Below are 16788 nucleotides of genomic sequence, written 5' to 3'. Positions count from 1 at the left end.
CGGTATACAGCCAGGCAGACTTGCGAAGGAATTGTAATAGAATACACAGATAACTTCAAAAACGAAGCTCCAACAATTAAACAGGAACCGATCAGTATAACAACGGAATGTGTCACTCCGCCAGTGATCGAAGAAGACGACGACGACGACGACGTTGTGTTCATAGAGGTCGTCGATAACCGGATCGAAGAATCTCCAATCGCTTCAGCCATGTTGGTAAACGGAATCGATCCTCAGAATGAAAACCGGGATTGTTTAAGGCCGATTTGGGATAACATCTCCGTCCCTGTGCTAAAACCTCGCCCAAACAAAAGAGGGGTCGGGGCAGCTCGTCGAAAGCAGAAGTCGGAATTGATTTGCCAATATGTCGCCACAAATTGCGAGCAGATGAATGAACTGGTGTGCACGTCGACAAAGCCAGCGGTCATACACTTCCCACCCAGACAAAGCACGATCAACACCGAATGCGTCGCTAAAACAATTAAAAGAGCACCTGCAACCCGCAAAGTCAGAAAACCAAGAGCGAAGAAAACAAACCCCACCGAACAACGGAAAGCATATTCGCGTCGTACCCGGCAGTGAGATAAAAAGCTGTGTGATGGTTTCTGCGTGAACGAGATTCGACACTGAAGAATGAATATAACAAGTTTGGCACTGCGCTCTCTCTCATACGATTGTTATGAAAAGTCCCGCTTGCACTTAGGACGCTAGTCCACAAGATGCGAAGCACATATATTGTAAACTCGTTTGTATCTTTATTTAAAATCTTAATGTATCAGTAGTGTTCATGATGATGTAAAACAAATTTAACCGTTCGTTTATCGTTGCCATTAAATGTTAGGCACTACTTCTACCTCTCCATAAGAGTTAATTCATTTTCTTACGATTGTCTTTCAATAAAGACGCTGACAACACTATGATGGCACTATGGACGTTTTGCGTATTTTTTAGATTTTTACTTGCGTTTGCTATACATTTGAATGGTGCATGCTTGCATAATCCTTACTTGCTATGCACATAAACGCACTGTATCTCCGATTCGACTGCATAAATAAAGTGTTTCGTATCTCACACTGCCCCTAGTACACCCAGTCCCATTTGCTGTGATGCTGGCCTGCCTCAAGCGCTTCCAGCGTGGTAAACCGCGGGTTAACCTTACGCACGAACACCCGCCGGTTGCCGATCGGTTGCAGCGCCCGGTAGTTGTCTACCATCGGCGATCCATGGATGCCGGTGTCCAGCTGAAATGTGAGAGACGACAGAGACATTGCGTTACGTGACCATTTCGCTCCTCAGGAAACCCCAGCCTCGATCAACGTTTGTATACGCACCGTTCGAAACCGTTTCATCTGGTTGACGGAAAGCTCCAGCAAGTCGGGGAAAACCACCCACGTGACGGCCTCCGAGCAGGGTGGCGTGGTCAGCGAGCCCTTGTACGTGTAGAAGCGCGTCATGTCGATCCCGTCGATGAGCGACTGCAGCGTGAAGGTGTGGTTCAGCTGAATCGACTGATCGTAGTCGATGATCTGGCCGAACGAGCGCACGAGACTGTTTATCTCGGGGCTGTCCTGCTCGGTGACCTGGTAGAAAAAGCCCAGCACCGTAAGGCCGTCGGAATAGCCGAGGGCCTCGGCGACGTTCTTGTACTTCTTGTTCCGATGGATGATGTGCATCTCGAGCGGATATCTGCGAACGGGTGGTGGTGGAAAGAGTGTCCGAGGGTCGAAACGAAACGGCACATAAATCACAGACCCCGGGGAAAGTTTCGCGGTTGTTGCCTACCTGATATCGTTGAGCACATGCTCGGCACCGCGGCTGTTTTTGTCACCCCAGTGGAAGTGAAGCCCTTCCAGCTCGTACTCGTTCTGCAGCTTCCCACCAAAGATGTACGGATGCTTGCCCTTGGTTGGGTCCGTTTTCGGAATCGCGAGGGACACTGTAGGACGAAAGGGAAAACGATCGGGTTACGCAACAGACACACGCTATCGGGCTCGACTAGTTACCCACCGGAATGGCCATTGTTGTGCACGGTGATCGGCCCGGGGAGCAGGTTGTTGTAGCCGACCAGCTCGATCGCCGGCATGTAGAGTGGAACCGCCCGGCTGCTGCTGATAGCGATCGGCGACTGGTGTTTGCCGGCGCAGCTCTGGTGTGCCTTCGACCAGCGCCGTTGGTCCGGCTTCGAGTACCCGAACCGGTGCCCGCTGACACCTCCTCCAGTTGGTCCTGTTTTCGACGAACGAAAAGAACACACATAGAAGATGAGGAAAACATGTTACCAACCAAAACGGCTCCAACTGGTCTCGCAGTGATGAATATTGATTGTTTCACTTCACTTCCACGCTCGAATCACCATCAACTGGGTGTTTCGGGCCTTTCAATGGAGGTGATTCAAAATTGGCGAACCACGGTCGTCCCAAAAAGACACGGATGCTGCGTGTACGAACTCGTGCAAAACAATCGTGAGCTATTGATTTACACCCACTTCGCTGTATCACATTCTGTATGAGTACGATTTACCGCCGGGTCTACAAACGGTGAGTAAACAGTGGGGATTATCTGGATGAAGCTGAGTGGGTTCAAACAATATTTCCAATCAGCAGAAACAATGAACAGTTCAGAGTAAAACACAACCGAACCATAAAACTAATCAACCACTTGGTGATCAGGTGCGAGTCGTTGACAAATACAATATAACGAGCCTCCGAGGCGCTAGCTAACGGGACAGAGGGGCGCCCAGAAGTTTAGCTAGAAGTGCATCTTGCTGTTCAACTGATAATGCAACATGTTTGCACGTCTGAGAACCAACGTAGTCACACGACACGTAAACAATCGGCCACATATGGCCACTTAAGGGGAGGGGGCTTTTGGTAGTTAATGGTCGTTAAAATAACCACGTGTGCAACACAGGTCAGGAGTGCCCAGATAAGCTAGTAGGGATGCATTATCTGTCTCGCGAATAAAATCGTGCCATACATTAATTCCGGTACATGACCGCGCATCCAACTTAGTAGGCTTTGAGGTGGGAGGTGTCGAGATGCAACGCTACCGGGCAGGAGACTGAGGTGCAACGTAAGTAGTTCGTTGTGCTAAATATTTGTGCAAATATCGCCTAAGCTAGATCCACTGTTCGTGTTTATCCCAGTTGCGCCAAGCGAAACTGTGTGGAAGACTAGAAACTGCATTTGCTATAGCAAAAGTTAGTTGTCGTGCCTCATTTGCGCTACCCCGGAGCCCGTCTAGTATCCATCGCTTTGTTGTTATGGGATTAGCAGGATCATATCGAGTGCCTTACCGCCGATTAGGAGCGCAAACAGCAACACGGAAATCACCACCATCGTCGAGTTGCAGATAATCGGTGCCGTGGACCGCATGACACTTTTACAGTAGCAGAAAAGCCCCCGGTTATTAAACTGTCTATTTATACTTTTAGCACTTTGCGCGACGACGAAGCACTGCGATTGGTTGGAAGACGTGCGCTTGCCTACTTGGATGTACACCGCGGACTGAAAGAATAACGCACAGGTGTTGCACTTTTATCCCGCAACACACTCGAAGGACTCGAAAACTGGATTCTCGATCGGAGGTCTGGTAGAAAGCCCCGCCCGAACCGAAGGATGTTGCTTGCGTCCGATCTGCAGATCGTCTGGAATACGACTACGTGGCGTCGAGTGTGGCGAGTGTCGCACAGACCACGGGATGGAATTGTGCTTTCCCGTTTTACCGCCGTGACGTAACAGTTCGCTCGCACGAGAAGACAAAAATCTCGACACGTGGCCACCGGTTGCTCACTACACGACGGAGATCGCGGCTTTGGACCGTTGACGCCGCTGGCTCGATAACAACTCCGAGGACGTTCGACAGGCTTCGATAGGCCACCGCGTCGTGGGACTTCCGAACCTCCTGCCCAGGGAACGAACTCACACACAAGCACAAACAAGTACAGTGGGGTGAAGGGACGCGTGTGTCTCGGCTGATTACCGACCGGCAACTGGTACCAGCGGGCTGGCACCGATAGAGTTTTATAGAATCATACCGGCACCCTCCCGCAGCCTCACCGCTTACCCGCCACCCGCCCTTGGGAACGTGCTTCTAGGCGCGATGACACTCGCGACGTCGCTGTACGAGATGTCTATATCGAGGGGAAGGGGAGGCAACCGGACAATGGTGTAAGCGCGTGCTCGCAGAATGGTCATCCTCGATCGAACGGGCGATATGGTCATTAAATTTTTGGAGCCCTCAACGCGCAACGCAGCTCCTCAAAATGCGCCAAACGGCACTGGCCAGAATCCATCCCGCCCGGTAACTTCTCCTACGGGGACGCATTAATTCACATCGTTACCTAATTAGCAAACCAAGCCGTAGATAAAACACCATTTCTGGTGCTTCGGTGGTAGTGCAAATTTTTGTCCATTAATTGCTAAACGTGCGGCGCCTTGGTGTGTGAGCAGAATGAGGAACCCTTCCGGCAGGGCTGGCTGACGATGGCCAGCAGTGCAGATTGGGTTGAAGCTCTGAGACACATCACCCAAGGGATGGATTTATTAGTTCTTATCGCTTCAAGGGATTCAGTTAGGCAGAACCTAAAACCCTAATGGATTTTTGAACCAAATCGGAAAGCTTTTGGCAATCTGATCGGTGCGCGCTACAACCGGTTTTTGTTCGAACTCATCTATCTGTTAATTTTGGCTATAAATTTTTCCACTATCAAACCAACGACATTAAGGGCATGGGATAGATATCCTTTTGTTTTGCCTAATCGCGGATCTTGGACTCACTGGGGTGGCAATATGTAACCGAAGATACCCAAGCAGGGCATTTGTCTTATTCAAAACCAGCAGCAACTGGTTACACGAAAAGAAGCTATGTAAGGCAACAGGAAAGAGTTTATCTTCAGTTCTCTATCAATTCCAGACATTCTTCTGGGAAACTTTGTTTGCGTTTATGTTCGGGCGTTTGCATACAAGATTAAAGTCGAGTCACACCGCGACCGGTTACGGACGGACTAAGTAATGAAGCTGGATCTACTGTTACCGTTCCGGGCCGCGCTGCCGGGTAATTAAATGAAAGCCCGCTGAATTGGGTGCCCCAGTGTCGAGGACATGCTTTATGAGCTTCAGGCGGGATAGGTGTAAATTACACGGTTCAATGGTTTTCCGGCCGGATTTCACGAGTGTTGGCAAGTTGGTTCATGTGTTTGGAATTATCTCCCTTGGAAGAGAGAAAAAAAACGGAAGCTATGCTGATACGTAGAACCTCAGGTGATCTCCCGCCAGTTAGAGAGCTGGAAGGGGGTGACAGAAATAAATCTACCCTGTTGCCAGGGCACTGATGGCAATGAACATTACTTCTACTGGCGCACGACGAAGGGAGTTCCCGCAATCAACTGGAGGTGTGTATTTTCCATTGTTTCCATAATTATCATCGGAATCGACCGGGTTCATCCAATAGCCCAATGTACTCATGATGGTATTTCTATTTTAGTCCCTTCATTATGGAATAAACTCGATGGCTTCGTGGCTGAAGACTTCTTCACGTTCCGCAGTTCCACCAGGCTGCTATTTTAAGGGCTTACCGATTTGAATTTCCCTCTCCCCGTCGGCCCCAAAAGAACGCCTACCCACCCCTCGCCATTGCAGACCGGCCACTACGCCGTCATTATCTCCCGGGTTAACTAGTTTTATTAGGCAATCCGTTCATTGCTATGCCGATGGATAAACAGCCGAGGCGCCTAATTGAAACGGGTGGTGGTACTTTCGTTGAAATATGTGCTGACATAAAAATCACAACTTTACGGGCTTTACGTGTGTGGCATGTCGACAGCGGACCGGCGTCTCGCCCTTTCGCCCGTCGACTGCTTTTGATTTAATTAGTTACAACTTCAGATATTTGCGCATCATTTCCGCCGTGGCGAGAAGGATAAATTGCCCAATTGCGTTAGCAGGCACGGCCGAATCATTACCGATTCACCTGATATTGCTACGGGAGAGGTTGGTGATAGGTTTGGCATCGCTGATCTCGAGTCGAGCCTAGATAATCGAAGGAATATTTTAGTGGATCTTTCGGACCTCGCTCCATCGGGATACTAGATTGATTGCTGCGCACACACAAACGTTGGCTTTATTGAACCGGAAGAAGAAAGGTACGCTGTTCCCTCTCTCTCTCTCTTCTAGAGCCGCAATGGTCCACTTAGACGATCCAATATAGGCCACCGATAACCAGTCGATTCTGGAGCGCGCGTGCGTCTTGTATTTCAATAAGTTTACCAGTAATTTAAATCACTTATAACGTGATTACGCGTCCGAAATGAGAAGATAAGTTTCCGGAAATAGAACGTATTCAGCTCGTGTCTTGTCCGGGGTCTACTGCGTTTCCTTACTGACGCCAGTCGGATACTGTTCTGCGACCCACATTCGGTGATAGATCGTGGCGATTTAGAGCATTGAAAATATGATAATAAGCGTATGGTTTAACGCCATCGGGCCGAGGAAGCAATCGGAAGAAGGCTAATTTTTAAGTCAATTTCCACCCGGTGCTGATGGTAGAAATGGTATCACTATGGACGCGCTTCGTTTGTTGTTCGCTTATGGCTGTTTTCGTCCAGAACAATCTGCCCGTTAGGAGATTATTGCTGTATCGTTGCGGGGTTGTTGATGCGAAGCACTAATATTGAACAGGCCTCGGAAAAGAATGTTTGCAATTGCTCTTGGCTGCAAAATTAACGGTTCGCGGAAACGGGGTGGGCATCAGAAGAAATGGATAAGGTGGGAGGCTCGATCATCCGGCACACCCTGCATGCCGTCACGATTGTGATCACGTGTGATTGCATGCAGTTGTAGCGCACGAGAGAGATCAATCACTTTTCGTACCATGGTTAAATATCGAACCAACTGTTAGCATGGTACTCATTTTTTTTTTCGGTGGTTGTCTTCCTAACGAACGTGTTTGTGTACATAATTTTCAGGATTTTGGATGACGTGACGAATTCTGGAATATTCTCAAACGGAGTAACGCACGCGTAACCAATTCACGGCAGACAACAAGACAGGTTGTAAATTGGACGGCGTTTACTGGTCAACACCTCGAAACGAATCATGATTTGTTTGGCTGCAACCTTCGGTTGAATGGAACATCACCATTTACCGAGTGCGAAAACTCCGACCAAGCGCCACCTCTGCAGGTTGAAGGAATCTTTCGTTCCGGCCTTCGTCTTCACGTGCTTACTTTCGGCAAAACGTGGTCTGCGCGTAGCGCCCTATTTTTGACGCATTTCCACCTGTTTATTTATCTTTTCCGTTTCACAAAAACGTGACCTGCGTCGATTGATGGCGTCTGTTTTGATCGCCTTGTTTCTATGCTGCTCTTTCGAGTACCTTCCGATTTGTAAACGATCGTCTTATTTTGCTTGGATTTCTTTTTCAAATTTAGATTTCAATCCTAAGTAAACTTAGTTAAATAAGACATAGCTGAAGTACAGGACAACAAAAGGTAACAAGAAATGTAATATGTAGTCACATGAATTTGTTTTTCCAAATACGGTATAAATTAAGTATGCAATTTAATATATTCTAATTAATATGCCAAATTGCAGCAATCAATTTAATGTATTAAAGGCTTTCAGCATTCGTATCATATAATTCGTTTTATTATACCAAATTAATTATATAAGTTAAGGTTTCTCTGAGAAATGCCAGAAATTGTATGCCCTACTTTTCATTCTTTTCAAAAACATCCTTAAAAATCTACGTACTGTTTCTTTTTCGTAACCATTTTGATGTTTTGGTTCACAGAAAGCTTTTATAATGTGATGTGTTTACAGATTGTTCCTATCCAATTCGATGTTTATTGAAACAAACGGAAAACCATTAAGTTTTTTTCCGTTTTATTTTATAGTTTTGGAACTTTATTATTGATTTTTTAATAGATTTGGAAGGCTTGATTAATTGAAAAACGTATTAAAACAGTTTTAACCCGTTTTGTGCTTCAATAATTTTCTGCATCCTGCAGTTTATATTTTGATGTTGTTTGTAATATGCTTTAAGATCATGCTAACGTACCTTAAATATAAATAAGTAACATTTCCCAATGCTTTTAACTTGTTATCAACGCTCCCAGTTTGGTCCTTTTTTGTTTTGTTCGACCCCACTGGTTAGCATGAAAGTTCGTATATATAAAGCTTGAGTTCGTTGAAAGCGATGTGATTGTTGGAATATAATTTATGCAAAAACTAGATCAAATATTTTTCCAATGGAATGAATGAGGTAGTAGCAACTACCAATTTGGGAAAAACACTTCCATATTTTTGACACACTTCCGAAAGCGGGCTAGGAGGAAATGTGCCAGAAAAGCACGCCAAAACAGCACCCTTCCTCCCTCGTTTCCGCCAGGGGAAAGTTGATAGAGGAGATGATCATCCTCTTCAACACGGTGTGGCACCACACGACCCTTGACGATTTCGACTTGCCAACGCCGTAGTCGTCGTCGTCGTCGACGACGTATTCGATGGTCAAGTTCCAGCTGGGAACCGGCGATCCATGACCGACTCTCTTATCCGCAACTATCGGTTACGGTCGCTTGACGCCGGCCGCTTTGACGTTCGATGAGCGTTCACCCACCCCCCCGGGGGTGGCACTCCCCGACGAAATTCGGCCTCTCACATCCGATGCTTGAACTTGCCACTCAACCGAACGTCATCGGCCGATGGTTTGTTTGAGCTTTCCTTGGCCGCACCCCGTGCCCTTCACGTTGCCGTGCCCGGGGTCGGGGTTAACGTAAGGGCAACAGTGAAAGTTTGCTAATTGCACGCTTCACGCAATCCACCCCGCCGGTAAAGAAGGAACACAAGGGAGTGCGGTCTGTAGAGGATCCATCAGCGTCGACGGCGCATGCATCTGCATTGTGTGTCTTCGTGACCGTGGCCCCTCGAAGTTTCACATGCACGAGTAATAATGCACCACCGGAATGTGCACCTTCTCCCGAGACAGTCGGCGGTGGCTTCCGTTCCAGAAACGGGCAGCGACATCGTCGACGGCAATGAACTGTGACGCCGCGTGACGTATGGGTGGATGCAAAATGATAATGCTTTCATCGGAGGAGGACGCAACAAACATTCGCGAGTTTCTACGCCATGACGGACGTGGCCGTATGGCATTCTCGTTGAAGTGAAAATTACTTTCTTCCCATCTGATCGATCCATCGAAAACTACTCAGCGAAAGACCCGTGGAAAAGCATGACCATTCTTCAAACATGCGCATTTCCCATGCACGCACACTTTACGACTTTCATTGGGAGATTACGATTTAGAAAACGTCAAATCCAACAAACCACCACGCTTGACCACGACCAAACCCGTACTGACCTAATTCGGACCTGCGCCGATCCGATGAAAATGTAATGGCAACAAATCTCGTGCAACATAAATAAAACCGGCCATAAAATCACAGATCGTTTGTAAACGCATCAAGCCTCAACGGATCATTGGCGTGGCGAACCGCGAGCCTAAAAGACCCCAAATTACACTTCGCTACACCCTTGGATGGGGGGGCAATCTACCGGTGTTGGTAGATGAAATGACTGGAAGGGAAACGAACCCAAGTCGTGTGCCGCCTGACCGTCGATCATTAGCGTTCGCTCACGAAAAACAACCCCTCGATCGTCGTTTGGTGCGCGTTCGCTTGAAGTGATCCGTTTCGTTTTTCCGACCAATGCGTAACTTAGTTACGGAATGGAAAGAGCTCAAGAGCAGGGTCGTCGTCGTTCCATAGGCAACGAGGAGGGACGGTTAGCTGCCAAAGTCAAGCGGAAGGTTAGGCCGGTGGAGTTAGGGAGTCCCTGGCGAGTCGGCCACACGCCAACACCTGACCAGCCAACCGGTTGCCGTCCGAAGGTCCCTGACTCTCGCGGGAAAACTGGTTTCGTCGCTGACGGATGTGCAAGGATGATGGGGTGGGTTGGAAATTTCTCTATTACGCCATCGAACTCGAGCCGTGGGTTTGGCCACTGTGGAAGGAAGGGGCGAAGGATCCCCCCGATCGGCGTAATCAACCGGCGTGTGGCGTGTAAGGAAAGGCGCCAACTCGTGGTGGTATCCATCGCGCGGGTCGGGTTTGATCGATTACAGCCTTCTGCAGCGAGCGAAGAAGTAGCTTTTGCCTGCCCCGGCCGGGGGGTAATGACTGTCATCGGGCGGTGCGAGGCCGTTGGGTATTCCGACGATGAGCTGTCCGGCGGGTTTTTCTGCCCGCCCTGTCAATAAACTGTGAAACGGCGTCCAGCTTCCTGGCTGGATTGTGTGTTGAGCAATAAAAGCCATCCTCCTTTGTGGGATTTTAAAGAGGAAACTTTATTTAATAAGGATGCATGGTTGAATATGCGCTTACGAATATTTTACATTTGACCGAAACTTCCGTTTCAATAAACTTTTGCTTGAATGAAATGAATAAATTACTATTTACAAAATTTGAAAAGGTTTCTGAAATGCCACTACTCTTACAACAAATCTTTTTTTTTTGCTGTTGGTAGCGCATCATTTGAAATTTTTTGGAAGTACTTTTTACATTTTTTCGTTACAGAACCCTTGTTTTCGCTAGCTAGAATAGCTTCATTTTTCAATTTTTTGTTTACATTTGAAGGAAAATGTTTCGATCTTTAGGAAAAAAAAAGTTTATCGTAGGTTTATTTACGTTTGGCAAAACTTTGGGTTTTGTGATGGGATAGAAACATTTGCTGGACACCACTTATCTATGTTTGTAATGTTGTTTTCAAGTGTTTCCTGTATATATCAATATTTCGTTATGAAGCTATTCCAAAACATAATTAACGATAAATTGAATATGTGTAGTCACTGTAGTCACTAGCTACACAGAAATAATAGCATGTCCCCACTGGTACTGTTGTGGAAAACGATTAATTTTTTGGAAGATCGTAAATTTTAAACCACAGTGCCGCCAAAAAACCGAAAAGCGATGTTATCATCAACGTTCGTCGGTTGGATTGGCGCTTCAAACTTCTTCGCCACGCCGCTTTTCTCTGTGACTTTCAACGAGATTATCAAAGATCGTGGAGATCTCAACACCATCTTCCGGAGGAGCCACTTCAACGACCCAGCACGTGGTAGTCTCCTCTTGGCATCTCGAGCGTCAAAGTGCAATATCTACAAACATCCACGCGACTCATCTTCCATTCCACCGAAGGGAAAGTGTTCCCGGGTCCATCGAGTTATTCCACACTCCTCTCCCGTGCTTGCCGGCATTTGCAGATCACCAACAATTTCGGCTTGCCATTGCATTCCCCGAAGGCGCTGGCGGTCGCACGTGTGCGTTAGGGAAGCAATTTCCCATCCCCCGAATTCATTCATTCCAGCCCATAATTTGGGTTGACCGGTGGGTGTGTGGGCGTGGGCGGGGTGCGTTTTGAAATCGCGGTTCGTGCGCTCAATTTACCACCCCGGCGGTGTTTGCTCGGCGCCTTCAATTGGACGTCTTCAATTGGTGTGGTTGCCGGTACGCGATGGAGCTGGAAAATCCATCGAACAGATGCGGAACGTCCGAACAAGTGTGGTCTAAAGATACCTAAAGGTGATGATAAAGAGCGAACACACAACGGTAGTTATGTTTTCTTCTTCGCTGATTGATTTGCAGTTTTGTTTGTTGACTGCTTGTTATGATTAAGTAAGGGCTTTCAAGATACCAACACCGTGATACGATTATTGAGGCCGATAGAAATTGTGCTTTGTGTTATGCAATGCAGGGTAATTGAATTGAAGAAGCTCTAAAATTGAATGTTATGATAAATCCAATACCATAAGCATAAACATGTCGAAAAGCAGTTGGTTTTCAGCATGGAGAGAAATCAAGAGTTTCTCTATTATGCTCCAATGGCGTATCGTATCCTTCAAGTCAGCCGTTAACCTGCTCACCTTCTCCACTCCCAAACCGTTTCCAAAGGAACTTATGAATATTTGGTTCAAATCAATAATTTAACTTTTCCATTTGAACCTTGCCTGCATTCGTTGATCCTCGAAGTTTTCATTCCGATTCAACCTTGATCCGAGGCTGGATCCGGCTCCGGATTGGAACCACCACTAAAGCGCGCGTGTGCGGCTCACCGAAGGAAGGCATTGCGATGATTATGATTGCGCAATGTACGGCCAGTTGTTGTTGCTGGGTTTCTTTTCTTTTTTTTGTTGCTACCTTCCACTTCCTTCTGCATCATGCATTCGGACAGCTGCAGTTGCAACGTGCAAGCGAGAGGGGGTGAGTTCACCCATGCGCAAAAACCATTCACCGACCGACCGGTGGGACCGGTTGTTTCAGACATCCCCCGATCCACCGTCCTGCTGAGGACGTAGGAAGTGGCACTTGTTTCGGTTCTTTCAAGCACAGCATAAACATTGCGCACACTACGGAACATTAGCTCGTGGGTTTATAAAAAAAAACGGTGGCAAAACGAGAAACTCCCGCCGGAAAGTTGTGGTTGAAACGAAAGGGAAAACGCATTACATCGGCATTACTGTGGTGGGGTTGAATAACGCTGGAGATCTTAGGAAGGATTACACTAACCAAGGATCACTTTTCTTTTAAAGCTTACTTAAAGAAAAAGATACGTTTAATGTAGAAAAAGTGTGTTACGAAAGAAACCACGAACAATGGCTAATTACCTAATGCTGATACATATTCTGTTCGGTCGAATTTCTTATGGTGCTGTTTTTCTTTCGCTAAACATCACCCAAAAATAATTGCCAACCGTCAAAGTTGGCGGTGTTTTGTGTTGGCCCGCGTTTTTTAAGTCCCACAGTTTGGTTGGCCACCGTCACACCGTGTCCGGTTAACGATTTCGAAAACATTGTCCCCGCTTTGGCGCATCTTCCTCGAAACTTTCGTAAACAAGTCACCTCGGGGCGAACGGTTGAATCACGGTGGAATCTACTGGCCTGACCGGCAACGAATCTCATTTTGTCCACAAAGTATGCCACGACTTGAGCTCGCCGAAACTTTGCACACTTATTTTCACACAGTCGCCGTTTGGAAGCCGACGACGATGAAATGGAACCGAAGTGTGCGTGGGGGAAAACAATGGACAGACTAAAGGTAACAACAACAAAAAGAAAAGAAGGAAAACTCATCCACGCACTCATCGCCGGAACTCGGTGAAATGCCAGTCCGGGGGCAATTACGAAACTCGCGGTTCGTTCCGTCACGTCGTTCAAAAATTCACAGCTCAATTCGCCATCCGCCACCCCATTGTGCGGGTGTAACCGAATGTGGTGCGAGTGTGGTGTAAATGCAGGCCAGGAGACCAACAGGTTGTTAAAAAAGCATAACCACGATCGTGCATCGCAATGCGTCTCTCATAGGGAAGAAAAAAAAGCCGTTCGTCGCTTGACGCTGCGTCGGAGTCGTTGGTTCTGTAAACGCTCTCCCTTTCTGTAGGGGAATTCACAGCATGCGTTGGGTAGGGGCAGAAAAAAAACAAACAAGGTTCCCCGCTATAAAACACCACCCCGTGAACTCTCAAGGCCGTTCGGTCGGCTATAATAGTTTCTCGTGTAGGTAAGGCTCGCCTATTCCAAACCTTGATCTGGGCATAAAACATGTAGAAAATGGGATAAAAAATACCCCGGCCGCTTAACGCACACACACCAACAATGCCTATGCCGGGCTCGTGGTGTGTTCCCGGGGAACAACTTTCACTTGTCCGTGCTCAACCCTCGTTGCGCATACAAAGTTCGAATTTTCCGTGTTTATCGATTTCCGTTTAGTTAAAAGGTTGAGACAATTTATCATGCAGAATTCTTTTAGTATATAGAAACAGTATGGACATCAATGTGTTTCATAAGTTTGTGGGGCAACAGTTTTGAGGGAGTAATAAGATGTATATTTTATAAATAAAAAAATATTTTCCAATAAACGAACAAATGATCAAATATTCACATGAGCATAATTTTTTTTAGCTGTTCTTTTTTGGAAATTAAATAATCCAATGTTTACTCATTAAAAAATGTTATGTAACTTAGAGAAACTAAAATTCTCTAGCTGTAGAAAAATGTGCTTTTGCGGCAAATCAAATTGTTGGTCAACCGCTGTAACATTTCGGTCGAACGGAAACGTCGCAGTGAGGGCGATGTTTTTTTAGAAGTTAAAATAAAAGGATCGAAGGATGCGCCTTCGCCCTCTTTTGAAACACGGAAACGTTTAGAGACAATCTATTTTTAATAGAAATTGTTACTACAATTTTCACTTTTCGGATGGAAAAGGAAAAGGAAGTTGTCATTCCTTAAGTATAAACATAATAATAAAACTTAAAAATCTGTACACATAACTTCCAGCGAAATTCGATTAGAATAATTTTATTAGAAACAATCATATTATAGAACGCAAATTTACGCTCTCTTTGACACTGTTTAGCAAATGTTTAAAAGTTTAACACGGGTTTTATTACTTCCATTACAGAACCACGAACATTACAGAATCCGCCAGCATTCGACGTCAAAATGCAGTCCTTGCGGATTGCATCCTTCCCTTCTCTGCCTCTTCTTTTGCTCCTGGTCGGACTGGTGATCGTCGAGGGTTTCCCCTATCCCCGACCGTATCCACAAACGACACAACTTCGCCGGCTTCCGCGAAGGAACGACTTCGTGGCGTACAACCTGCACCGCATCATTCGTCCCCGCGATGTGAACGATCTGGGCGTCGATCAGGCGCGGAAGGCAATGCACGACGTGCACGAAACGATCGCTGAGGTGCAGCGGCTGCTGGCGTTGGATCCATCGCTTCCCCGTTTGACGAGGTGAGAATTTTGGTCATGAGTTCTTTTAGAGCGTTTGTAATATTCTTTCCCGTTCTATTTTAGGGGTGAAATCGAGGAACTGTTTGAGAATGTCACGAAGGAAGAGTTCACCAAGTCGCTCCGAGCTGGCGATCACGGCCGGGCGCAACACATGCGTGCCCTGATGCTCGTGCTGCCGTACCACGCGAACAGCATGTCGCCGGAGAAGCTGCAGCAGATCTACACCCGGCCTCCGGTGACGCGGATCGTTGATGGAGCCACCTCCCAGCAGCTACGACCGACTGGAGGACCACTTCCACCGGCGCGTCTTATCGCAACCACGTCGACACCGCAACCTCCACCACCGGAACTAACCACCAGGGCACGCTCAACGACTCCCTCCTACCCGGTAACGACCATCCGCTTTACCACACCCCGTCCGACGACCTTCCATCCGACGCTTCCGGAACGGATGGGACTCCGGCAGGAGGAAGTGAACGACCTCCTGGCGTCAATCGGTCTTTCGCAGAGCTCCGAGGAAGCTTCTCTGCCAAACTTCCGCCCAATGCCCACCACCGCCGAACCGCTGAGTACGGAGTCGGCCACAACCACGACCACAACGCCATTCCCAGTGGAGAGTTCAAGCGCCAAGGCTGGAATAAATGTGGACGATCCGAAGGTAGCGCAGGAGCTGAAGGACCTGTTACGCTCGTTCGGGCTACTGAAGGACGACTCGGACAACTCGATCGGACTCGCGCCACTACCCGGCGTGGAAAACCTGGCCGACATTCAACCGGCTGCACTCGTCCTGCACGAACCGCTCAGGGTGGAAGAGTCGACTCCGACGATCGAGGAACCGACGACCCCGAAGGCGTCCACTGGGTTGACTCAAGCGAAAGTGAAACCGGACGATTACGTCGCCTTTAAGCCACTCCCGAGCGGCACCGGTGGGAGCGATAAGCCGATCGACGAGGAGTTGGACGTGCTGCTGAAGTCGTTCGGTTTGCTCGGAGCGGGACCACGCAACAAGAAGTCGATGCACCCGGCGGAGGGTGTGACCGTGCGGGAAAAGGCGTCCTCCACAGTGATGAAATCGATGCCGGCCATCAACCCGGACCTCGTGGCGCCCCAGTTAATGCCTGTACTTGGTACGCTCGGCATTCAGATGCAGTCCGCTGGTGGCGGTGAGGACCGAACATTCCCGGCGCCCGTGTTCCGTAGGAGGGAAAAGACGGGTCGCAAACTGGACCCCCCGACGGCGCACGATGAGGATCAGGCGGCGCGACTACGCGTCAGCAACGAAGACTACCGGAAGCTGGAGCAACTGTGGCAAACGGTGAAGCAGCTGGAGAAGCTCAACGAGAACCTTACCGAGGATTCGCTCGACGCACTGAATCCGCAGCACTACAACCTGAGCCCATCGTTGCTGGCACAGCAAGGGCCAGACCCGCTCGTCGATGGTGGTGACACGCGTGATCGCCTGAACGAGATCAAGAAACGACAGCAACCGGCATCGACAGCGGCGGACTCGAACGGAACCGGCGACAGTCCGACACGCTTTAGCTTGGAGCTGATCACGGCGAACGGTACCGCTTCCGAGGTGAGCTCGCCGGTCGTGATCGAAGATGCAAAGGACGACCAACAGGTACCAACGACCACCGACTCGGAGGATACGACATCGACGACGGAAGCATCAACGACACAATCGACGACCACCACGACGACAACGACGGAAAGTAGTGGCCGAAATGCGGCCCTGCTCCATGACTCCTTCCCTTCGCACGATCTGGCCGGCGATCCGGTTGACGAGGAACCGCTGCCACCACCGCGCCGAACCGGGTTCTACTTCCTGTACGACTGGAACACCTTCCTCGAGGTCGGTGAAGAGCCGAACAAGGTCGTCATACGGTACAATCCGCAGGCCGGCGATCCGAGCCGCTTCCTACCGGTCAATGTGCCGTAACGAGACCACCCTCCAGGGGTGCATGCCCCCTATATGGGGATGGGTGGGACGATAGGTG

At 48.3% G+C, this 16788-nt stretch overlaps 2 protein-coding genes across 2 annotated transcripts; one reads left to right on the top strand and one right to left on the bottom strand.

Annotated features, from left to right (window-relative positions):
* Positions 1-733: 733 nt before the first annotated feature.
* LOC131258570 (carbonic anhydrase 7) lies at positions 734-3484 on the bottom strand. Its single transcript, XM_058259919.1, has 5 exons — positions 3296-3484; positions 2008-2226; positions 1783-1936; positions 1332-1686; positions 734-1241 (listed from the first exon to the last, which is right to left on the bottom strand). Exons 1-5 carry the CDS (start codon positions 3372-3374, stop codon positions 1080-1082), a joined length of 969 nt encoding a protein of 322 aa, XP_058115902.1. The 5' UTR covers positions 3375-3484; the 3' UTR covers positions 734-1079.
* Positions 3485-14492: 11008 nt separating this feature from the next.
* LOC131259217 (uncharacterized) lies at positions 14493-16730 on the top strand. The gene is made up of 2 exons (XM_058260658.1): positions 14493-14788; positions 14852-16730. Exons 1-2 carry the CDS (start codon positions 14493-14495, stop codon positions 16728-16730), a joined length of 2175 nt encoding a protein of 724 aa, XP_058116641.1.
* The last annotated feature ends 58 nt before the right edge of the window (positions 16731-16788 follow it).

The sequence above is a fragment of the Anopheles coustani genome, chromosome 3, assembly GCF_943734705.1.
Source record: "Anopheles coustani chromosome 3, idAnoCousDA_361_x.2, whole genome shotgun sequence".
Taxonomy (NCBI): Eukaryota; Metazoa; Arthropoda; class Insecta; order Diptera; family Culicidae; genus Anopheles; species Anopheles coustani.
The sequence above is the reverse complement of the archived record's forward strand: the minus strand, read 5'-3'. Positions and strand labels throughout refer to the sequence as shown.

Bases quoted from the DNA above. Each gene is read 5' to 3' on its own strand.
- LOC131258570 (XM_058259919.1), bottom strand. From the start codon at position 3,374: ATGCGGTCCACGGCACCGATTATCTGCAACTCGACGATGGTGGTGATT. The intron at 1,937-2,007 runs GTGGGTAACTAG...TTCGTCCTACAG, and splicing joins GCACAACAATGGCCATTCCG to TGTCCCTCGCGATTCCGAAA. The intron at 1,242-1,331 runs GTGCGTATACAA...CTCACATTTCAG, and splicing joins AGATGAAACGGTTTCGAACG to CTGGACACCGGCATCCATGG.
- LOC131259217 (XM_058260658.1), top strand. From the start codon at position 14,493: ATGCAGTCCTTGCGGATTGCATCCTTCCCTTCTCTGCCTCTTCTTTTG. The intron at 14,789-14,851 runs GTGAGAATTTTG...GTTCTATTTTAG, and splicing joins TCGCTTCCCCGTTTGACGAG to GGGTGAAATCGAGGAACTGT.